General features: G+C 43.9%; 7 protein-coding genes across 7 annotated transcripts; 5 read left to right on the top strand and 2 right to left on the bottom strand.

The window, feature by feature from the left end:
- Positions 1-3,970: 3,970 nt before the first annotated feature.
- On the bottom strand, positions 3,971-4,355 carry LOC132374483 (histone H2B type 1-L). The gene has a single exon (XM_059938197.1). The coding sequence runs from the start codon at positions 4,353-4,355 to the stop codon at positions 3,975-3,977; it is 381 nt and encodes a 126-aa protein (XP_059794180.1). The 3' UTR covers positions 3,971-3,974.
- Positions 4,356-4,666: 311 nt separating this feature from the next.
- On the top strand, positions 4,667-5,059 carry LOC132374479 (histone H2A type 1). The gene has a single exon (XM_059938192.1). It carries the CDS (start codon positions 4,667-4,669, stop codon positions 5,057-5,059), a length of 393 nt encoding a protein of 130 aa, XP_059794175.1.
- Positions 5,060-6,180: 1,121 nt separating this feature from the next.
- On the top strand, positions 6,181-13,927 carry LOC132374325 (uncharacterized). Its single transcript, XM_059937906.1, has 3 exons — positions 6,181-6,585; positions 12,349-12,623; positions 13,498-13,927. Exons 1-3 carry the CDS (start codon positions 6,181-6,183, stop codon positions 13,925-13,927), a joined length of 1,110 nt encoding a protein of 369 aa, XP_059793889.1.
- LOC132374496 (uncharacterized) lies at positions 12,328-12,642 on the top strand. Its single transcript, XM_059938212.1, has one exon. The coding sequence runs from the start codon at positions 12,331-12,333 to the stop codon at positions 12,640-12,642; it is 312 nt and encodes a 103-aa protein (XP_059794195.1). The 5' UTR covers positions 12,328-12,330.
- Positions 13,928-16,641: 2,714 nt separating the features above from the next.
- H1-5 (H1.5 linker histone, cluster member) lies at positions 16,642-17,322 on the top strand. Its single transcript, XM_059938178.1, has one exon. The coding sequence runs from the start codon at positions 16,642-16,644 to the stop codon at positions 17,320-17,322; it is 681 nt and encodes a 226-aa protein (XP_059794161.1).
- Positions 17,323-18,163: 841 nt separating this feature from the next.
- On the bottom strand, positions 18,164-18,556 carry LOC132374478 (histone H2A type 1-like). Its single transcript, XM_059938191.1, has one exon. It carries the CDS (start codon positions 18,554-18,556, stop codon positions 18,164-18,166), a length of 393 nt encoding a protein of 130 aa, XP_059794174.1.
- Positions 18,557-18,877: 321 nt separating this feature from the next.
- Positions 18,878-19,258, top strand: LOC132374484 (histone H2B type 1-L-like). The gene has a single exon (XM_059938199.1). The coding sequence runs from the start codon at positions 18,878-18,880 to the stop codon at positions 19,256-19,258; it is 381 nt and encodes a 126-aa protein (XP_059794182.1).
- The last annotated feature ends 4,844 nt before the right edge of the window (positions 19,259-24,102 follow it).

The following is a 24,102-nucleotide window of genomic DNA, read 5'->3' as shown; positions in this document are numbered from 1 at the left end:
TGATTAACTGTTTAATCTACAACAAACTATTCCAAACAACTTTCACCACTTATACCTCATTGTTGGTAGGGAGTTTAAATTTTTTTTATTATTTGTTTAGTTCACTTTTGTATCCATTTACTTAAATTGCCAAAAAAAAAAAAAAAAGCTGTTGAATGCCTGCTGTGTGTGTGACCCTCTGCTCTGTCTAGAGCTGCCAAGTGAGAAACAGATTCTTTTCAGTTGAGGATTTAGGAGGATGGGGAGATCCAGGCATTTGATCTGGGTTTTGGTGGTATGGAGAGTATACTGGACAGCTTGACATGGACACAGAAATCTCTGTTAATGTCCAGAGTTCTCCAGCTGTGGGATTAAGGTTTTCATGAAGCTTTCAGGTATTTTTTGTTTAGTCCACAGTGTTATACATTTTTTATTAGTTGTGATGAAATAAAATTCATATTTTATGGCAAGACAAGAAAATTTTAAACATAAAATTTTTCTTTGCCTATTTGGGCCTCCTCCCTCCGCTTTAGTGTGTGTTGTGCATCTGTATTAACCAGATCTCCCTAGGAGATAACATTCCTTATTAATCTCATCAAGGGTCACTACTCCTTAGGAGATAACCTTCCATCGTAATGTTGTAATCTCATAAGGGGCCATGATGGCCCTGACCCACTACTTGATTTGTATGCATAGATCTGGATTGTGTAAACTGTCAATAACACATCATTGTATGTACAGGTCTCAGTCTCAAAAACTTAACTGTGCTTTGATCTTTAACGAGTGGAACAGTTCTCAGAACTTTCTGAGAGACTGTTCCTGGGTTATCAGCCTCAATTTGGCTTGAATAAAATTTTCCATTTCTTTCTTAGATCGACCGATTAATTTTTTTGTTGACAATTGCCAGTTTTGAAAATTTGAAGTATTCCTTATTAAAATGCAAATCCTCTTGAAAAAATTGAAAGACTCACTGACACTGAGCCTGCAGCCCCATGAGGCAACAGTCAAGTGAAATCATAGTGCATAGGCTCTGTAGCCTTCAGTTTTCTGCAGTTCCCACTGGTCCCCTTAGTTTCCAAGTGTTAGTTGGCGTTTATCAACATCCTTGTGCTGTGGTTGTCGTAGGGTAGTATTAAGAGAACAGTGAAATATGCTACTAAAACTGGGAAGGTGAAATACAGTGTCAGAAGTCTTTGTACTTCAAGAAAAATAGCAAAAAGCACCTTGTAGCCAGTTTTGCTTTTATCTGCTAGGCCCCCATGAGCATTTGACTTCTAACCTCTGGTTTAGGGAATATCACAACTGTCTCTTTAGCTGCAGTTAAAACTAAATGTAAACAGTTTATGAAAGACAATTTGGAATAGAAAGTTGGGATCAAAGCATGGAAAAAATGGCCTAAATGCTGTTATGGACTCAATTGTGTTCCCTCAAAATTCCTTTGTTTTGAGCCCTAACCTCAAAGTAACTATATTTGGAGATAGGGCCTTTAAAGAGGTAATTAAGGTTAAATGAGATCATAAGGGTAGGGTCCTCATCCGAAAGCCCTGGTATCTTTATAAGAAAAGACTCCAGGGGTGCAGACACACAGAAAAAAGAGTATGTGAGGACACAGCAAGACAGCCAGCTGCAAGCCAAGGAGGGAAACCAGTCCTGCCAACACCTTAACCTTGGACTTCTAGCCTACAGAACTGTGAGAAAATAAATTTTTGTTGTTTAAGACACCCAGTGTGTGGTATTTTGTTGTGGCAGTGCTAGCAAACTAATACAAGCATTTTAATAGGATGTTTGTTTGGACTTAGGCAGTAGAAACTGTCAAAGCAGGACTAAGAGACAGAAACATTTGTAAAGGAAAGAGTCTACCTGCAAAGAGGTCAAGAGTCAGACTTTGAGGAAAACACACACACACACACACACACACACACACACACGTATTTAAAATGGTGTGTGTCGGAGGGGGAGCTGCAAAATGACTGAGGTTACCACGTGCACATTGGCCTGTTCATGGTGGAAAAATTGCAACTCACATGGTAATCATTATCCTGACAAGTCCTGACACATCTTCAAAGAGCAGTCTAGCAAAATCCAGGGTATCATTGTTCTGTCAGGTGTTTAGATTTACAGAAAACATTCAAGTATTTATTACTTTGAGGACCAGAACTAGGGTGAGCATGACCCTATTATTTTTTATTTATTTTAGGGTGCAGAATATTTTGATTTCTTTTTTTAAATTTTATTCCTTTTTATTTCCACAGCTCTGACCAGAGCACAAAACAATACCTCTCTCCCTCTCTCACATGCGCACAAGTGACTCTTGAAGTGACTAACAAATCCGGCGGTTAAAGGGAGACAGAAATGATCACTCTACTCATCCTAACTCACTGTTAGTAAAAAGTTGAAGTTAGGAAGCATTTCAGTTGGATCTGGAAAACACGACGCCTTGGATCGGTCCTTCTGTTTTCTTGCCACAAGATGGCAGAAGAGGGCAATACTTCTTATCTCACCCACTCTGAAGGTAATTATCCCTCTGATCTCTTAACAGTGGAAGAAAAAAATCTCGGAAAAAGCAAATAATAGAAAGAGGGGATGAATATGATGCTGATGAGTTCAGGATGAAATTAGGGGACTGCTCTCCACCAAGTAGGGTAGCTTGTCGGTAGGTTTTGTCGCCAACTCCCAAGACCTAATGACAGGGGCGCAGGGACTGGAAAAAGAATCTCATTTTAGAGGAGTGAATGACAAACCCGTATATTTTGCAGACCCATTGACCTGTTGGCATGAATTCCTGGAGGCTTGTTGCCTGTGACAGGGACAAGACTGTCTGAGATAGGGTCTATACCTACAACTTTAAGGGAAGTGACAACAGGGAAAGACAGGAAATGTTACAGCCTGGATGGGGGATGTGGTAGTAGGGGCTTATTTTGCTGTTAATGGGGGAAAAAAAGATTTACAATAGCAGTCATCTACTGGTGAGAGGGGATGACAGGGTAGCGGAAAATGTTAATGCTTCCAACTGCAAAAAAAAGAATTTAGGCACTGTTGAAAGATGCAGGGGAGAGGGGAATTGGAGGACTTTCGATCATGCCTTGAGAGATTCCATTCCCTAATATTACTAGCTAGTCCATGCGTTAAGTAAATATGCCCTTCTCTTAAATACTGAGTTCTCTGACTTCTATCGCGGGATTTTAAATCGTGGATTCTAAAATCACTGCCAGATAACTACTCCCCCGGCCTAGCGAGTCCTGGCATATCTCCTTCCGGCACATCGATTAAACATTGGAAGAACGCGGCTTTCCCAAATTGCTGGGTTCCTTGTTCAACCTTTTCTCCTTAAGGAACGTCCCTGACCTTTAATATTCCCGTTGCACTTTGACATAAATCATTTCAACTCACCCTAAGATCTCCGTAGGATAGACAAGTCTAATGTTACCATACCCATTCTGTAGTGGATGAGAAATAGACATCGAGAGGTTAATTTCGCCCAGGATCCGACTGCAGAACACAGTACCGTTAATTGTCAGCTTTATGGCTCTTGGCTCCAGAGCCCGGTGCATTCCCGCAGATAAAGCAAGTCATCCTTTTACTTTCGAGAAAATCTCTTCAAAACGCACAACCCTGATGGCAGACTATCTGGCCAATTGCAGCCCATGGCGGGCTTTTCAAATAGTGCTGCTGCCCAATCAGAGACGGGGAGCGTTCCTTGCGTTGAAAAAGGGTAAACAAAAGCAAAATTTTGGCTACTGCAGCTGAGGGCAAAACTGAAAATCTTTTTCAAAGGACGCCAAAGAATCCATACGAAGTTTGCATGACACTGCATAAATGCGTATAGAAGAATGTTTACGGAGGGCTTTTTAAGTTTTTACCCCGTTTTCCGCTCCCAAACCAGCACCCTATTCTCCCGAGAGAAGCTAGACTACAGGCAAGTGCACCAGCTATTTCTCTGAAAGTGTAGGTGGCTCTGAAAAGAGCCTTTGGGTCATGTGTGGTAGCGGGCCGGCTCACTTGGAGCTGGTATACTTGGTGACGGCCTTGGTGCCCTCGGACACGGCGTGCTTGGCCAGCTCCCCGGGCAGCAGCAGGCGCACGGCCGTCTGGATCTCCCTGGAAGTGATGGTCGAACGCTTGTTGTAATGCGCCAGGCGCGACGCCTCGCCCGCGATGCGCTCGAAAATGTCGTTGACAAATGAGTTCATGATGCCCATGGCCTTGGACGAGATGCCGGTGTCCGGGTGGACCTGCTTCAGCACTTTGTACACGTAGATAGAGTAGCTCTCCTTGCGGCTGCGCTTGCGTTTCTTGCCGTCTTTCTTCTGGGCCTTGGTCACCGCTTTCTTGGACCCCTTCTTCGGAGCCGGAGCGGATTTAGCCAACTCAGGCATGATGAAAAAAATTACAAGATTCCCGAGAAGCAAAGTAAGAATAGTGAGTCGGTCGAGTCCTTTTTATTTACAAAAATATGCAAATAAGGGTTAGTAAAGTTCTTTGTCTGATTGGCTAATATTAGTGATGACGTTGTTTCAATATTGTCCAATCAGAACACGCATTATTAGGAACTGCATTGTCTTGTTTAAAATGGGACAGCAACTTTGGCCAATGGAATAGCTTCTTTTTCGCGCGCAGCTGCGGTTATAAGTTGTGGGGTTTTTTTTCTCTTCAGTCTTTTTTGGTGTAGGTGCATAAGCATTGCACAATGTCTGGACGTGGTAAGCAAGGCGGCAAAGCTCGCGCCAAGGCCAAGACCCGCTCTTCGCGGGCCGGGCTCCAGTTTCCCGTAGGCCGAGTGCACCGCCTGCTCCGCAAAGGCAACTACGCCGAGCGGGTCGGGGCCGGCGCGCCGGTGTATCTGGCCGCGGTTCTAGAGTACCTGACGGCCGAGATCCTGGAGTTGGCGGGCAACGCGGCCCGCGACAATAAGAAGACGCGCATCATCCCGCGCCACCTGCAGCTGGCCATCCGCAACGACGAGGAGCTCAACAAGCTGCTGGGCAAAGTCACCATCGCTCAGGGCGGCGTCCTGCCCAACATCCAGGCCGTGCTGCTGCCCAAGAAGACTGAGAGCCACCACAAGGCCAAGGGCAAGTAAGGTCTGAATTAATACTCCAATCTCTAAGAACAAAGGCTCTTTTCAGAGCCACCCACAATTTCTGTTGAAGAACTGAACACTGTCCTGAAACCTATCACGAATCCCTGGCTAAGTTTACAGTACTGTATGTTGCAATATGTAGTCCCCCTGTTGATTTGACCGAGCATGCGTTAACTCATCTGGTAAAAACTAGTTTGCAGTTTACTCGATTGTAAAACCATGAAAGCGGCCTCATTTATTGTCCCCTCCCCAGGAACACATTTCCGGTGATTATTTGTTCCAGCAAATATGTTACATATTAAACCAATTTTGTTTTGTTTCTGGGTCTTCATCGTTAAAACCCGATGGTCCATTAGTTAACTAAAACTGCCCCTACTCGAAAGCTCCTTTCAGAGCTACCCCTATTTACAGGAAAACACCTAATCACTGATCAATGTAAACGTATCATTACTCCAGGCCTGCTAAGTACACAATTTACATATTAAAGGCCAATCAGCCATTTGATTGCATCAAAATCAATTAATGAAGTCAGATAGTCATTTACTAGTATTTAGTCAAGCACACATCAAGCTCCCCCTTCCCCACACCACGCTAGGCAAAGTTCTGTGTTCAGGAGGCCGGTGTGCCATAGTCTATTCTGAAACTTTATTTTAGGTCTTGGTACAGTCATTAAAAGCAGATCCTGATGCAGTTATGAAATGGAACTACTATTTAGAGAGACTAGCAAATACATTATTTTGCTGTAATTTCCCCCCACATTATCTGAAAAGGGAAAAATTCTCCAATGAAAAAATGTATTTCTTTTAGGACAGTTTAGGCGCTGACTTCCACAAATTCTGAACCAGACTCCTTTTTTACTGGTGAAATCTTAACGTTTTGGTCGAAAACCATAAACTCAGGATGGAGTACAGCCATAATTCTTTCCTGCGAAAATAGAAATCACAAAATTAATAGTATGGAAAACAAAACCTTTTCAGAGGCGGTAAAAACCAAATAAAGATTGAATTAAAAGCCAATCAGGTTACTCCTGCAAAGTTGTGGCCAATCAGGATCGGATCATCTGTATAAAGTCTGGTCCTGGAAGCGCTCAGTTGCTTCTTTCGCGGCATTAGCGTTGAAACATGGCTAGGACTAAGCAGACCGCTCGCAAGTCCACAGGCGGTAAGGCGCCGCGCAAGCAGCTGGCCACCAAGGCGGCCCGCAAGAGCGCGCCGGCCACGGGCGGCGTGAAGAAGCCGCACCGCTACCGGCCCGGCACGGTGGCCCTGCGCGAGATCCGCCGCTACCAGAAGTCCACGGAGCTGCTGATCCGCAAGCTGCCGTTCCAGCGGCTGGTGCGCGAGATCGCGCAGGACTTCAAGACCGACCTGCGCTTCCAGAGCTCGGCCGTGATGGCGCTGCAGGAGGCGTGCGAGGCCTACCTGGTGGGGCTCTTCGAGGACACCAACCTGTGTGCCATCCACGCCAAGCGCGTCACCATCATGCCCAAGGACATCCAGCTCGCCCGCCGCATCCGCGGGGAGAGGGCATAAACTGTCCTTTCTAATCTGGCTTGGGCGCATTTGCTTCCTCCCAAAGGCTCTTTTAAGAGCCACTTCTGTTCTCATTGAGAGTAGCTGTTATACTAGGATGGGTATTTAGAAAATGGGGGAGAAGGGTTCTCTCCAGGAACTACATAATATTTGTCATGCAAAATGGGTATACAGAGTACTGGCCAAGGCTACACATGCCGTGTTCATTTTGTTAGCTATTTAAAAGGACTTGCTGAACAGCAGCTTATAAGGGCAACAGTGTCTCCAGCATTGAGGTCACCTGGACCCTGAGTAATCAAAGATTTCACTAGAAGGAATCAGTCAACAAAAGAACTGTGTCAACCAAGTAAACGGATTCAGAGCATAAATATTAGCCAGTCCCTCCCCCACTTCGGATATAGTCGGGATGCGGAGTTCTGGTTGACTGTTCTGTGATGTATTCGCAGGGCATGGAAGGACAAGCACTTTGCATGCCCTAATCAATTATTGATTTGAACTGTCCAGGTCCAGGGTCCCAGGAGGGGCAGAGTACATCTCGATTAAGCCAGACAATGTTGGTGGTTTGCCCGGGATCTAACAGTAGTGGGCAGACTTCTAATGTACTAATTCAGTTTCTTTTATACAACTCCAAAAGGAAAGAATGAATCTGGCTGAAGCTACAGGGTGTTCAAACTAAGCATATTTGTTCTCATGAGAATTGCATTTCTAACTGTTTAGTAGTAGCACCTCGTAACGCTACGGGATAAAGCTCTGAACTGTTTACTCTCCTTCACACCCATTCCAAGATTTAATACTGTAAAATTAACAAATTAGCTGTTTTTTATTTGACAGCTTTCAGGAGCCCCCTAATGCAGATGTGCGCGAGGAGTAATCCACAGGCACCATGCATGCCATCAACATCTGGTGACTTCCCTGAGGCAGAAGCCACAGTGAGCCCGTTTGGGACAGTAATACCCCCCACACCACGTGTGGACTTCCCCGTGTCTCCTTATCCCTTACATGAAGTCACACTCACAAGTATGAAATACTAGCTCCAGGAGCGTAGTCTCCCAACTCTGTGTGAACCTGTTTTAAAAGTCGAGTTTTGCCCCTTTTTTCTCACCATATACATATAAGGCCAAAGATTTTTTCGTGTTCACTGTTGTTTCTCCAGAATAGAAAAAGCCTGACACAGGCAGGTGCTCATTAAATTCTAGTTGAATGAATGTATTGCTGATTAGCAACCTTGTAGACACAAGATAGCCTCAGTCACTGAGTGCTTCCCACCTTCTGCATTACACATTTCATCACAGATTCTTTTTGAATTCTATGGGGAGTAGATATAATACTGATGACAACAATTATATAAAGCTTTATAGTTTCCAAAGTATTTTCACACGTCTTTTCATATGTGAACTTGGTAATAGCTCCCCGGGTTTAGATGAGGCACATATAAATCCTTCACTAGCTCTAAAAAAGTCTGTCTTTTCTAAAGGTAGCCAAGTATTGGGAGGACAAAGCCAGTAAATCTGTTTGGGATTCTTTCAACAAACCCTGAAAGGGGACGAGATCTGGGTAAGCCTCCAATGACTGTAGGAAAATAAAGGAGGAGAAATCGTTTAAAAAAAAAAAAAAAGAAAGAAAGAAAGAGCTGGGCAGAAAAGCCTGATTTCCTTTAAGTGGAAAGGCAGAAGTTCTCCTCAGCAAGGACATCTGCTGGGATTTGGGAGTCTTTTGAGATCTGAACTTCAGATCTCAGAAGTGTACTATGGGTCAATGAGGACATGTTCTATTTGAAGCCTAAGTTTGATTGTAGAAAAGGTGGTTTTAGGAAATATCCAAAAATTCTTTGATAATCTTCCCTTCAAAAAATGGAACCTAGGGAATTCTCTGGCGGTCCAGTGATTAGGAGTCCACACTTTCACTGACGAGGACGCGGGTTCGATCCCTGGTTGGGGAAATAAGATTCCGCAAGCCGTGCAGCACGGCCAAAAAAAAAAAAAAAAAAAAAGGAACCTAATTCCTCTCCCCTTGAATGTGAGCTGGATTTAGAGACTGGTGTGGCATAAAGCCAAAGTGACAATAAGTACTTTGTAGACTAAGTCATAAAAGGTGCTGTGTTTCCTGCTTGCCCTCTCTCAGGTCACTTGCTGGGGATGGGGTGGGGGAACCCCCCAGCCGCCATGTTGGGAAGATATTCAGGCAGCCCTGTGGAGACGCCGGCACGATAAGAAGCTGATGCATTCTCCAACAGTCAGTGGGCAACTACCAATAGCCGTGTGAGTGAGCCATCTCTGGCCCAGTCAAACCTCATGTAACTGCAGCCCCTGCTGACAGCTTAACTTTTCACTTCTTGGGAGACCCTGAACCTGAACCACCCAGCTAAACTACTCTCTGATTCCTGACCTTCAGAAGCTGTGTGAGATAATACATTTGTTGTTTTAAGCTACTAACTTTTCTGGTAATTCACTACACAATAATAAATAACAGATGCAAGAGAAAAAACAAGAACAGTTAGGAGTTATCGGACAGACTTCACTGGTCTAATACAAGGGAATAAATAAAATATAGTGGCACATAATAAGAAATTCCCTCTTTCTTCTGAGATCAAGAAACCAATAAATGGCAAAAATAAGAGCTGGACCCAAGAATCAGTCCATACCTGGGCACACCTGTGCCAGGATCTCCAACAGCATTTTCTAGCTTTATTTTAAAAAACAAACAACAAACAAACAAGCAAATCCAGAATAACCACCAAAACCAAAGGCAAAAAATCTGAGTACATTTTTAAAGCATGACTTGTAGAGTACCAGTGTCTTAGTCTGCTCAGGCTGCTGTAACAGAATACCATAGACTAGGTGTCTTATAAACAATAGAAATGTATTTCTCACAGTTCCGGAGACTGGGAAGTCCAAGATCAAGGTGCTGTCAGATTCAGTGTCTGGTAAGAGCCTACTTCCTAATTCATAGATGGCTATTTTCTCAGTGTGGAAGAGACAATGGGGTCTCTTTTATAGAGGCACTAATCCCATTCATGAGGGCCCTTCACTTATGACCTAAGCACCTCCCAATAACCCTACCTCCAAATACCCAATACCCTCACATTAGAGATTACGTTTCAATATATGAATTCTGGGGGAACAGAGACATTCAGTCTATAGAAACCAGTCTGCTTTTAAAGATTAGAAGCTTAGGAACTGTGTTCTTAGCCTCTGTCCCTGTTGTAAACCCAAGAGGGCGAGGCAGCAGAGGACCCCTACCCCAAGGGACCCACACCTTCATTTTGATTCTTGTTTTCTCAGTATCCAACCCTGCAGATGCTAGTAAGTTGAAGTGAATGAAAGGGAATCAGAGTTTCTGGCAGCTATTGTTTGATATATTTCAGGCATGATAACTAGCTAAATTAGGAGACACTTAGAAGCGACTATAAAGACCATGGTATTATAAAATTTTGGAAACAAGGCAGGACATTATATAAAACAAGAAGGGAGTGTTAAGCATGAAAAGCTGTGTATATTAGAGAATACATTTAGGTTTTGAGAGAGTTTCAGGAGAAAGTAAGGGGTTTCTTAAAGGGTTTTGCAAATCAGATTTCAAGCCATGAGCAGACAAGAACAGGGCAGAGTGAACTTCAAGAAAGAGGGTGTGAGGAATTCCCTGGTGGTCCAGTGATTAGTACTCAGTGTTTTCACAGCTGTGGCCCGGGTTCGATTCCCTGGTCGGGGAACTAAGATCCTGCAAGACTCGTGGCACGGCCAAAAGTAAATAAATAAATAAAAAGAAGGTGTAGTAAGATGAAGAGAGGAAGAGGCCAGGAAGGGCAGTAGATTCTGCATCTTCAAAATTTTTAAATTGGTCTTGATAACGCATGGAGGCATAAATGCTTAAGGAAACTTTAAAGATGAAAGTAAGGATGGTGATTGCTCTGAGGTAGGACCAAGAAAGAAGGGAAACTTTATGCTTCCATTAAGGTTCTGACTTGGTAAAAGGCCAATCTATGTGGAGAAATAAGACTGTATGGAATGGAAGGAAAGATTTGAGAGGTTAAGTTCATGGAGTTGAAAAGACTCCAAATGGCTAGTGGTGTTTTGGATTAGTGTGTGTGTGTTTTTGGGGACAGGAGAAATGAGAATTAGGAAAGGTGCTAATTACTAGTCAGTAAACTAATTTTGAATGAAGAACAATTAAAGAACAATAAAAGAGAAAAAAATTAAAAACAAAAAAGAAAAATAAGAGATGTAAACACAATCTACCAGCTAATTCCAAAGGTTTAACCAAAACAGAGAAAACAAAATCAAGTGTCAAGAAAATAAACGTGTGGCACATCAAATTGAAAATACAGTGATAATGAAAAGGATTGAGCCCAACACTTGGAACTAAGAACATTAAGAATTGTCAACCAGACAAGTGTGAATCAGTAGCAACCCTCAGAACATTGGAAAGGCAAGTATACCTCATTTATTCATCTGATTGAAGGGGAAAGGAATTCTATGGACTGTAAAGCATTGCCAACATTTCTCTCAGAAAAGAATATCTCTCCTAATGTGAGAAACAAACAAACAACTCCTAAATATTTATCCCAATTATTGAACAAGAATTTATCAGGCAATATCATTATTTGCTGAGAAAGACAAAAAGGAAGCATTTGAACAGTACTTAATTTAAATAAGATAACATTCTCAAACTCAATTTTTTTTATTGAATTATATTTGATTTACAATTTTATGTAAGTTTCAGGTGTACAACAAAGTGATTCAAATATATTTATATATCTATGTACATACAGATATCTATCTTTTTCAGATTCTTTTCCATTATAGGTTATTAAGATTCTCAAACTTTTTAAGCTGAGAAATCTGCAGTCAGTTTGTTTCCTCCATGAAGGTGGGAGAAGAGGCTTAACAAATTATTTTAACAAAGAGAATCACACCTGTGGGACACATAGATGTGAATATAAATATTTCCAGGGCAAAGCATTGGCAAAGCAACTGTATTTGTAAATTAAAGGCATGGAGTTTTTGGGTGCACTTGATTTCTCAGTTCAACAAAGGAGAGAAGCGGGGGGGGGGGGGCGGGGGGAGGGGGGCAGGGCGGTAATCCCTGAGAGGCATTTCACTTGTTCATGGACTCACCAAAGGAAACTGCAGGTAAAAGATGACCTTCCTCAAACAGCTTCCTGAAGTGTTTCTAAGTGAGATGAAGAAAATTTGAAAAAGCCAGTACTACCCCCCAAAATGTGGCAGCCAGTGAGGGAAGGGAAAGTAAGGTGATAGGATGAGTAAGGAAAAGGGGTAGGGCACTAACGCTGAGAACGACGAAGAACCCCACCTGGAAGCTATCTATAATCAGGCAGCCAGCCACGAGGTTTCACAAAAGCTCCCAAATGACTACAATCATCGCTCTTGAGATGCGCCATTCATTCCAGCAGCCACAAGTCGCTAAGAGACGGCAGAAAACAAAACAAAACAAAACAAAACGGACAGCAAGTCCTGACCAAACCAAAAGAAAGGTCCTCCAGGGGCGGGCGAGCGCAACACAATGTCGAAGTTGGGCTGAGGGATTTTTATTAGGCGTCGGTTCTGACCAAGTAGTTTAAGCACCGCCCTTTCCAGTGTGCTGAAAACGTGGGCGAGGCTTCGGGTCTGGATCCTCCCTGAAGAGACGCAGCTGGCCTGAGCGGTTCCCAACCAGGTCCGATATACCACTATATAAAACACCGCCCGGGTGACTTGGAGTATTATACTAACTCGAGTTGTTGAGATGTCTGGTCGCGGCAAGGGTGGGAAGGGCCTGGGGAAAGGAGGTGCCAAGCGCCACCGCAAGGTTCTGCGCGATAACATCCAGGGGATTACCAAACCCGCCATCCGACGCCTAGCTCGGCGTGGCGGGGTGAAGCGCATCTCCGGTCTCATTTATGAGGAGACTCGTGGGGTGCTGAAGGTGTTCCTGGAGAACGTGATCCGGGACGCCGTTACCTACACTGAGCACGCCAGGCGCAAAACTGTCACCGCTATGGACGTGGTCTACGCGCTCAAGCGCCAGGGACGCACTCTGTACGGCTTTGGTGGCTAGAGTTGTTCTAAGGCATTATAACGTCACTTAAAGGCCCTTTTTAGGGCCACCCACGAAATCTGTTAAGGAGCTGTAGGCATTAAGGCCCATTTTAAGTATTTTGGAGCAGTAGTGTTGGGTTGGTTTGGGGGGGGCTAAAAATTTGAAGTTGAGTTTAAGTTGCGCGTGGTCGCAGTCCCCAGGCAGTCCCTTGTCAGCCTTTCCACCTACAGTGGCAAATTCTCTGATAAATTAGCTGCGTTGCCAGTTTTTACAGAAGTTTAGTGTAAGCCGAACTCATTTAACCTATTTAACCTAACTGCGCTCGCACTCCCACGTCAAGGGCAAAGTAATGATACAGTATAGCGAGCAATGCCTAAAATACTATCATACCTTTTTTGCAGAAAAAGTTGGCCGACCTTCGTTTTAATAAGCTGAGAGATTCTTAAGCACGCTGAAGTTTGAGACTACTAGCATAGAACATGGCTGGATTTCGACTTTCAATGCCTCCTTTTATCATAAGCTGGTTCCCTTTTATGTTATTCAGTAAACTATTCTTGTCAAGCACCCAGTCATGACATCTTGTACTGTATTTAAAATAGTGCAAGGCACTTTGAGATTCTTTAGATAACACTTTAAGAATTTTGATTCATCCTGCAGTCTTTTAAAGCCAACAAGATATTTCCTCTGTACATTATCCTAATGACCGAAGTAGAGGCGGGAAAACGCTTCCTTTTCTTTGAGGAATAAGCCCAGAACCAATTCTGTGGGCGGGGAAGGGCGGGGCAGGCGAGGGAGGCAGCAGTCTATTGTCCAATCAAGACGCGAGGGTCCATATATATATTGGGACGACTGGCTCCTCTTACTACTGTTAAGTAATTGGCGCTGTCTGTGCATGGCTCGCACTAAGCAGACCGCTCGCAAGTCCACAGGCGGTAAGGCGCCGCGCAAGCAGCTGGCCACCAAGGCGGCCCGCAAGAGCGCGCCGGCCACGGGCGGCGTAAAGAAGCCGCACCGCTACCGGCCCGGCACGGTGGCCCTGCGCGAGATCCGCCGCTACCAGAAGTCCACGGAGCTGCTGATCCGCAAGCTGCCGTTCCAGCGGCTGGTGCGCGAGATCGCGCAGGACTTCAAGACCGACCTGCGCTTCCAGAGCTCGGCCGTGATGGCGCTGCAGGAGGCGTGCGAGGCCTACCTGGTGGGGCTCTTCGAGGACACCAACCTGTGTGCCATCCACGCCAAGCGCATCACCATCATGCCCAAGGACATCCAGCTCGCCCGTCGCATCCGCGGGGAAAGAGCTTAAATCTTACACCGTCTCCTATTAATATACCTCATCCGAAAAGGCTCTTTTCAGAGCCCCTCAACTGTCACCAAAAAGGAACTGTTCATTTTAGAGGATACATGTTACCCCCAAAACAAAAATGGCAGGAGGGTTTTGATGAAATAGCTGTTGTGGGCCTAATTGTTACTGTCACTTCAGTGCTGCGTATTTGGAGATTAAGCTGCAGACGGAGATTACTGTATTCTGTGCTCCTAGTCAGCCTATCGAGCTGTTTCTGGGAAAGCATCCTTAAAGTGACAAAACCATTAAACCTTTGGCTACACGAAGCGACTGAAGGAAAACTGGCCCATACCTTGCGAAAGTTTATTGGTTTCTGTGGATAATTGTGTAAATGGCAAATAAAGGGTTTTTTTTGTTTGTTTGTTTTTGCCAAGTACCCTAGCTCCTTGACTTCAGAAAATGTGCCTCTTGCCTTTCTGTTGCAGAAAGAAATAGTGGTCGAGGTTCAAGCCTCACAGCTGCCAATTATTACTAGCTGTATAATCTTTGCCAAATTACTCATCTTCTCTCTGGGACTCACCTAGAACAGCTGTAAAATGTAGCAGACGAATTAGTTTGTAGGGCATGCTTAGATTAGTTCCTGGCACTTAAATGCTCAATGAATGTTAGCTCTTTTTATTATGCTCCTCTCCTGTAAAGCATGACTTCCCCCAACCCCCTTCCCAAATTTTCTGAAAGTTTTGTGATTGAAAAAGTGGGAAATACTTGGTTGAAACATTTTCTTGTTAAAATCTCCTTTTCTTTAGATCTCGATTTGCATAGTCCTGAAAGAGGCAGGCCTATAGCAACACACCATGAACTGTGTCTGTGAGAAGGAATACAAAACAGCAAAAGAGACAAATAGTAAATATTTTAGGTTTTGCAGGCAACATATAGTCTGTCACAGTTTTTTAAAAATACAATTTAAGAGGCTTCCCTGGTGGCGCAGTGGTTGAGAATCTGCCTGCCAATGCAGGGGACACGGGTTCGAGCCCTGGTCTGGGAAGATCCCACATGCCGCAGAGCAACTAGGCCCGTGAGCCACAACTACTGAGCCTGCGCGTCTGGAGCCTGTGCTCCGCAACAAGAGAGGCCGCGATAGTGAGAGGCCCGTGCACAGCGATGAAGAGTGGCCCCCGCTTGCCACAACTAGAGAAAGCCCTCGCACAGAAATGAAGACCCAACGCAACCAAAAATAAATAATAAATAAATAAATAAATAAGTATATATATTAAAAAAATACAATTTAAAAATAGAAAAACTCAGCTCGACGGCCATACAAAAATAGGCCACTGTCTAGATTTGGCCATAGTAGGCTATAGTTTCAACTCCAGGAGCTCCTGAAGAGATGAAGTGTATTGGCCTACAGTTTTTCACAGGAGAGAATTGACTGTTGATTGCATGAGAGATCCTAATCATCACCCCATCCAGGCACAAAATCCTGTCCATGCCTCCCCCTCCCACCTCCCAATAAATAGCAAACTTCATCCTCCATTCCACTTCCTGGTCATTGCCTCAGTTCCCTTGGATGTTAATGTTTTCCTGAATTCTCTTAAACTTCTATAACCTCCAGTCCCTTAAGAGCCAGTCCACACTTAGTCAGTGGCCAATTATTTCACTGGAAGATACAGGTCTATCTTCACTTAAACACACAAAAATATCCATACTGATGTCCTACAAAAGAGGGTGTTTTGACCGTGCAATTTGTTAAATGTTGATGGAGGTAAGGAGTTTGAGAGCATTGGGAAAAGCACCGTGAAAGAGGGACAAAGTCCCACGCCATCTCAACAGTTTGTGCTTTCGAGGGCTACTGGAAGCCCTTGAATAATTTTTAGCAGGTTTCAGGGTTTTTCTAAAATACATTATCGGGGCTAAGCATTTTTCTTTGTTCTTACTTTATTGGATTCGCTTAGGTATTAAAGAGAGAAAGCATCTCAATCAAAAACAAACCAAATTTGTTTGAATGCAGGTCATTGGATCCTGTAGCCAAAGCAATTTCTATTCCTCCTGGAAGAAGTCACTTTGGCAACAGAACTTTTCCTAGCGGCAAAATCCCATTCTCTAAAGACATTGGCACGTGGAAACTCCTTGGGAGGCAGAACCGGTTTTTAAAGTAAGATCTATATGGTTAATTTTGGGCTGTAGGCAACCAGCTGTCCTGCGCCTGTGTTACTTGCCGCAGTTTGAAACAAAGTTTATGGCAAAACCACGGAACCTATTGTCTTTCCTCTTGCAAAAATCAAAGGCCGAACTTAGGGACAAAGCCTTTTAAAAGACGGTCACTTGATATTTAGTAAAAATTTATTGCAACATGCAACTAACTAGCTCGATGCCTTACGCCCGATAGACACATATGAAAAGCTGAAGGGATTTTTAAAAATATCGTTCATTAATTGCGCGTGATTCATAAAAACACAAACAAGTATGTGAACATGGAGGCTGTTTTCCTCCTTTGGAGCTTCAAAGAGGCAAATTCTGTACCACTGTTTTTAGCATTTAATCAAATTTTGGGACTAACAAACACAATTTGGGAGTCCAACCACGAGAGCCGGCTGCCTGAGGGCGGTGGATCGGACGCTCCACCAATCACAGGGCAGCACCGGCTTATATAAGCCCCGGGCCCGAGCAAGGTAGCATTGCAAAACTTGCTCTTTGAGTTTTGAATCTCTCTTCTTCTAGCAGTTTTTCCCATCGCCATGTCGGAAACCGCTCCTGCTGAGACGGCTGCTCCGGCGCCGGTGGAGAAATCCCCTGCCAAGAAGAAGTCTACTAAGAAATCCGCGAGCGGTGGCGCGGCTAAGCGCAAGGCGACCGGCCCCCCAGTTTCCGAGCTGATCACTAAGGCTGTGGCCGCCTCCAAAGAGCGCAATGGCCTTTCTTTGGCAGCGCTCAAGAAGACACTGGCAGCTGGCGGCTACGACGTGGAGAAGAACAACAGTCGAATCAAGCTGGGTCTCAAGAGCCTGGTGAGCAAAGGTACCCTTGTGCAGACCAAGGGCACGGGTGCTTCCGGATCCTTTAAGCTCAATAGGAAGGCGCCCACTGGGGAAGCCAAGCCGAAGGCCAAGAAGGCGGGGGCTGCTAAAGCGAAAAAACCTGCAGGGGCCACCCCTAAGAAGCCCAAGAAGGCTGCGGGAGCAAAGAAAGCGGTGAAGAAGACTCCCAAGAAGGCGAAGAAGCCCGCAGCTGCTGGCGTCAAAAAGGTGGCCAAGAGTCCCAAGAAAACCAAAGCCGCGGCAAAGCCGAAGAAGGCTGCTAAGAGCCCCGCGAAGCCTAAGGCAGTGAAGCCGAAAGCGGCGAAACCCAAAGCCGCCAAGCCTAAGGCAGCAAAACCCAAAGCTGCAAAGGCAAAGAAGGCGGCTCCCAAAAAGAAGTAGGAAGTTGCCGCTTAAGAAGCAAACCCCAAAGGCTCTTTTCAGAGCCACCCAGAGATCTCTGAAAACAGCTGTGCACTGAGTAACGTATATATTTTATTCTCGGCCGCTCGCCAAGAAAAATTGCCCTCTACTTCCACTCAATATTTTCACCTTTCCTCCTGCTTGGAACTCAAAGCAAAAAACATGATATTCTTTTTAAAATACAACAAAGTTAGAAAATTTGATCTTCTGGATCCAGTAACCTCTGCAAAATTGTCCACAAACATGTTAAATGTGAGTTGCTGACCATTTAAAGACATTTTGGTTCCTGGGTGTTTGGCTACAAGGAACTTTTTAAAGTTAAAAAGCCCGCGTCACGTTCAGATAGGTCAACTGTTCAAATGGTAGACGATTTTATTCCGGTTTATGAGCCACCTAATTCACTGCACATTGTTTTAAGCTCAACAAAAGATGACTTCTTAGACATCTATTTTTAATTTGATGTTGCAGGAATCAAGGCACAGAGCAGAACCTTAGCACTGGCAGAGGTCGAGTTACTGCAAATAGGCCGAGAAAAAAGTGTCTTCAGGGGCCCTTAAAGATAGATACTTAGATTGATTTTGCACCTTGACACTGCACTCACTTCCTTACTAAACCTCTTGATTTCTTCCTGACATTCCGAGGACATGACCAGGAGTCCGAAAAGTGGCTCAAACTGCTTGCCAAATTAATTACATTAATTTCTTTTCCCCAGGCAGTAATGAAAATGGAATTAAGTGAAACTACTGTCGCAGCTCCTCTGCAGAAAAAATAGGTGGCTCTGAAAAGAGCCTTTGGTTTCGAAGGCGTTGCTCTTGAGGCCTTACTTGCCCTTGGCCTTGTGGTGGCTCTCGGTCTTCTTGGGCAGCAGCACCGCCTGGATGTTGGGCAGGACGCCGCCCTGAGCGATGGTGACTTTGCCTAGCAGCTTGTTGAGCTCCTCGTCGTTGCGGATGGCCAGCTGCAGGTGACGCGGGATGATACGCGTCTTTTTGTTGTCGCGGGCCGCGTTGCCCGCCAGCTCCAGGATCTCGGCCGTCAAGTACTCCAACACCGCCGCCAAGTACACCGGAGCGCCGGCCCCGACACGCTCAGCGTAGTTGCCCTTGCGGAGCAGGCGGTGCACTCGTCCCACGGGAAACTGGAGCCCGGCGCGAGAAGAGCGGGTCTTGGACTTGGCGCGAACTTTGCCTCCTTGCTTGCCACGTCCAGACATAATGCAGTATTTTAAAAGCCTACGCCAGAAGCAACTAAGGGAAAAAGAAGAAAAACGCACATTTTATAGCTGCAGCTGGGCGCGAAAAAGGAGCTATTCCATTGGGCAAAGTAGTAATTCCGTTTTAAAAGAGGACGTGTCGGTCCTTTAAATGCGCGTTCTGATTGGACAAAATTGATAATGACGTCATTACCAGTATTCGCCAATCAGACATAGAACTTTACTAAGTCTCATTTGCATATGCAGTTGTAAATAAAACGGACTCGCCTCGCGCATTGTTCAGTGGTTGTTTCTCGAGGATTTTGTTAACTTCTCTTCACCATGCCTGAGCTTGCCAAGTCCGCTCCTGCCCCGAAAAAAGGTTCCAAGAAGGCGGTAACCAAGGCTCCGAAGAAAGACGGCAAAAAGCGCAAGCGCAGCCGCAAGGAGAGCTACTCCGTGTACGTGTACAAGGTGCTGAAGCAGGTCCACCCGGACACCGGCATCTCGTCCAAGGCCATGGGTATCATGAACTCGTTCGTTAACGACATCTTCGAGCGCATCGCGGGCGAGGCGTCGCGCCTGGCGCATTACAACAAGCGCTCGACCATCACCTCCAGGGAGATCCAAACGGCCGTGCGCCTGCTGCTGCCCGGCGAGCTGGCCAAGCACGCCGTGTCCGAGGGTACCAAGGCCGTCACCAAGTACACCAGCTCCAAGTGAGCCACTGGCTGCAAAACAGTTGATCAGCTTCCGTCACATCCAAAGGCTCTTTTCAGAGCCATCCACGCTTTCCAAAGAGAACTGGCACTTAGTTTAAACAGCTTTAGAGGTCGACAAAAGCAATATTAATCTGAAGCTTTTAGTAAATGCTGCTTAATTTGTGCAACAAGTTAGATTTTGGGTTTGTGGTATTTCCAGTAAGATGATCTGACAACAAGTTGTACATGTTACAGCCATCACCCAAAACGAATTTTATTGTGCTTATTTCACTTACCGTCCAGCTCAGCTTTACGCTGAGGATCGATCTTTGAGTAAGTTAGTGGCTAGCAAATTTCAAATGCTCTTTAACTGTAACTGAACGTTTACTTATCTTACATCATTTTTCAGCAGTCATACACTTGCCATTCCATGCCCTGACCCTCCCCATGCTTTATAAATATCACCCCAAAAAATGAATTAAAGGAAAACAAGCAGTTTGTGTCCCCTTTAGATTTTTCATGTAATTTGATCCTGCTGCATTATTCTTAACTTTTAATGTTTCACCCCTTTTGGGAATGGCATTTCTGTTCACTATTATTTTCACATGGTCAAATTTTTTAATTGGGAAAAAGAATTTAAGAGTATCAGTTTCTTTTCTAAGTCAGCTCCACATTTCATCTCACTGTTTCCTCTTTACCTTTTTTCCCCTTGTAATAAGGGAGAAATTCTAAATGAAAAGGCAGTCTTTGAGACCTGAAGGATGGCATTTTTCTCCAAGGGGGAAGCGCAATCTCCCGGTGTTTAGGCCCGTATTTCAGAGCTAATTAGGCATTCTCAAGAATCAGTGGGGAAATATAAGTCCCAAACATGCTACAGACTATCAGATATTAAGATGGTAAAAACCCAACATCTTTACTGTTTTTCTAGATATTATTCAATCTTTTCCCATTAAAAGACAGGAGGACTTGGGCTTCTGGGAATAGAAAGCACAAAACTGGGGCTGAACTTATGAGCTCAGGAGCAAAGGAGAGTTAAGCCAAAACTGTAGACAAAAGCCAGTGATTGCCTTCCCTGTAGCCTCAAAAAGGTCACTAGAAACATGCAGAATATTTATGGAGTTTAATATTAGTTCATTTCTTTACTACATCAATTAACATTGAATATGAAATTAGAATTGTTATTGAGGTAGTGAAGACATGACTAATATTAGGCCTAGAAAGATACAGTTATTTCCTGAAATGCACCATATAGCTGTTCTCCATTCTGTTTCTGTTAAGCCCCAGTTCTTCTAACATCTAAATCCTGTCTGTCCTGCAAAGCCAATCCCAAATCTAATCGCCTCTCTGATTATTCCAACTTGCATTGTTTTACCTTCTTGAAGTTTCTCCAGAGTTGTTTTCCTTTTTATTTCAATCTCTCCCACACACGTACACCCTGTCTATATGCAAGCCAGGACCTCCCAGTCTTTCCTATATCTTTATGCCTTTATCTCCATTAGACCTAAGAAGTGTGGTTTATTTCTAGAGTATTCTTTCAGTATTTAACATTTTATTTTACAATTTTTTTTTTTTCTTTTGGGCCGTGCCATGGCCTGTGGAATCTAGATATCCGACCACTGCATGGGAAGCACAGAGTCTTAACCACTGGACCGCCAGAGAATTCCCTTGTAATTCATTTTTAATCAACATTACCTGTGTCCACTGTTATGATTGGCCTATGGGACCTACACTTGCAATTAGGAGACCAATTCCTAAAACATTTGCCACTTACTTTAAGAGGCCAAGATTTTGGCTTCTCTGAAACACAGTTTCCCTATCAGTAAACTGGGGATAACAGCAATTCCTAGTCACATGACTACTGTGAGGATCAGTGAGACTGCTTTGTGAATGTCTAAGAATTATTATGCACATATTTTGTATATATTAAAAAGGAATCTTATACATCTATTTGGCATTTGAAAGGCTTAAGGTCATCTTCATTTATGAAACTGAATCTCAAAGTTCAGCCGGTACAGTGTTTTCTAGTTCATTTTTTCTTTCAATAAATATTTGTTGAGCACATATTATGTCCCATAAACTCTTCTAGGTGCCAGAAATATATCAATGAACTAAACAGAAAGGAAGTCATGCACACATAGAGTTTATTTTCTAATGTGGGAACAGACACGCACATAAAAAAAAAACAGCAACAAAAGAATGTCAGAAGATAATGAACATTAAACATTTGGGAGGAAAACAAAGCAGAAAAGGAAGATAAAGAATGGTTTTGTATCTTCCATTTTAAATAACATAATCACAGAATGCTCCTCAAGAAGGTGAAATTTTAACAAAGATGAAGAGACAAGGGAGTGGGCCACTAGGGAAGATTCTTCTAGGCAGAAGGAAGCAGGAACAAGAGGCCCCGAATGTATATGTGGGGTAAGGGGGAAATACCCGGTGTTAGACAAGGGAGAGCAGGTGGCCAATGTGACTGGGACTGAGGTGGCAAAATAGCTGGAGGTGGGAAACAGTGCTGGGAACGGGGCCTTCCAGAATGTGTAGGACCTTATATGACAGTATAATGGCTTTGGATTTCATTCTTATATGTTTCAAATTCTTAGTAGCTGCAGAAAGCTGTGGGTTTTGGGTGATCAGCTGTGACTCATTTTGACCCCTGATCCTGGACTTCAAAAGGACAATGGGCATGGTGCTCTGTGTGGAAGTGTCATTTTACTTCTTTGCTGAAACCTCTCAGAGAAGTCAGAGAGAAGGACTACCAGGCCAAGTCAGGGCATCAGGGACCCCAGAGAAGTACCAGACGCTTCCTTACAGATATAGGAACTCCAGGCCTTTTACTCCCAGCAGTTACTTTTTTTTTTTTTTTTAAGTGGGATGAATATCAGGAGTCCCACTTTTTTTTTTTTAATTAATTAATTTATTTATGGCTGTGTTGGGTCTTCGTTTCTGTGCGAGGGCTTTCTCTAGTTGTGGCAAGCGGAGGCCACTCTTCATCGCGGTGCGCGGGCCTCTCACTATCGCGGCCTCTCTTGTTGCGGAGCACAGGCTCCAGACGCGCAGGCTCAGTAATTGTGGCTCACGGGACCAGCTGCTCCGCGGCATGTGGGATCCTCCCAGACCAGGGCTCGAACCCGTGTCGCCTGCATTAGCAGGCAGACTCCCAACCACTGCGCCACCAGGGAAGTCCCCCAGCAGTTACTTTTTGTTCCAGAATAGTCCTCTTCTCCACAGCCTCCTGAACTGAGCAAATTCCTGTGAAAGAATCACCGATTTTGAATCTGTTTCCAGTTGGGGGTCACCAGGGACCACACAAACAAGAGCCACTGACAAATAAGGATGTCTTTCAAACATCAAACCCATACCCACCATTTAATACGTGCATCCACTCCTGAATCTTAACCTTTCTGCAACTTCTTTAGCTTTTTCTGGCCTTATTTCCACCCTTGTCTCAAGCCAAGAGAGCGAAATCTCTCATATTTCTTCTCATGGTACATTATCCATGTAACTATCTAATAATCAAAGGGCCACTCTCACTTTTACGTTCCTAGTTTCTCACTCCTCTTGTGTCCAGTGGTTCCCAATTTTAATCATGCATCAAACTTGCTGGTAGAACTTTGAAAAAATATATTACTGCAGAGCTTTGCCCCTAGAGATTCTGATTCAATATATCAGAGGAGGGGCCTGGACATCTGGGGTATTTGAAATTCCCCAGCTAATGCTGATGGCTATGAGGATTGAGAGGCACACTCTTCTGTGCCAACTGTGGGATGTAGCCTCTAAGATGGCACCTAGTGACCCCTACTTTCTAATATTGGTGCCCTTCCCACATTGCTCCAGCGTTATGGTCAACAGGATATGACAGAAGTAATGGTATGTCACTTTCAAGATTCGATAAGGGACTTCCATCTTGATCACTCCCACTCTCTTGGATCACTTGTTCCAGAGGAAGGAAGCCAGCCCTTGTCATGAGTAACCTTATAGAGATATCCACATGGTGAGGTACTGAGGCCTCCAGCCAACAGCATTCTAAACAAGCTTTTTCTTGGACTTTAGAAGCTCCAGTCCCAGTCAAGCCTTTAGAATCTAAGGTTTAGATGACCTGATTGCAGCTTTGTGAGAGATCTTGAATCGGACTACCACCTAAGCTGCTCCCAGATTCCTGACCCTAAGAAACTCTATGAGGTAATAAATGTTTGCTGTTTTAAGCTGCTCAATTTTGGAATAATGTGTTACCCAACTTATTTAGTTGATAATATACCAACTGAAACCTTAGCGATCCTTTCTTTCAAGGTCAAACCTTGTTATACCTCTTCCAAGAAACTTTCCCAGATTGCTACATTCCAGAATAATATTACTCCCTCCAAATTCCTATAGCAGTTAATATTAAATAGTTTGATGTAATAATAATAAATATTAATTATATTACATTTTATTTATACAATTATACATAAGTAGTGTTATATTAATGTTATATAATTTATATAACATATAGATCTATAATTTATATAGAAGTATAAAATATAACAATAGTGCCATTTTGCCATTCACTGGTTTATGACATTGCTTATTTTATTCAATATTGTTCAAACTTCAGTTATTTGAGTTCCACTTTTATGATTTTTTCTTTTTTCTGTATCAGGGTGCAATCTATATTATTGTTTACTTAATATTTTTAAAAAATATATTCTTTAGGGGAATTCCCTGGCAGTCCCGTGGTTAGGACTCTATACTTTCACTGCTGTGGGCCCACGTTCGATCCCAGGTCAGGGAACTAAGATCCTGCAAGCAGGGCTGCTCGGTCAAAAAAGAAAAAAAAAAAAAGAAGTGAAATCAATGTATTTTAAAAGACAACCATAGTGGAAAATTCCT

The sequence above is a fragment of the Balaenoptera ricei genome, chromosome 11, assembly GCF_028023285.1.
Source record: "Balaenoptera ricei isolate mBalRic1 chromosome 11, mBalRic1.hap2, whole genome shotgun sequence".
Classification (NCBI taxonomy): Eukaryota; Metazoa; Chordata; class Mammalia; order Artiodactyla; family Balaenopteridae; genus Balaenoptera; species Balaenoptera ricei.
Note: the sequence above shows the minus strand (reverse complement) of the source record. Positions and strands in the feature narration are given on the sequence as shown.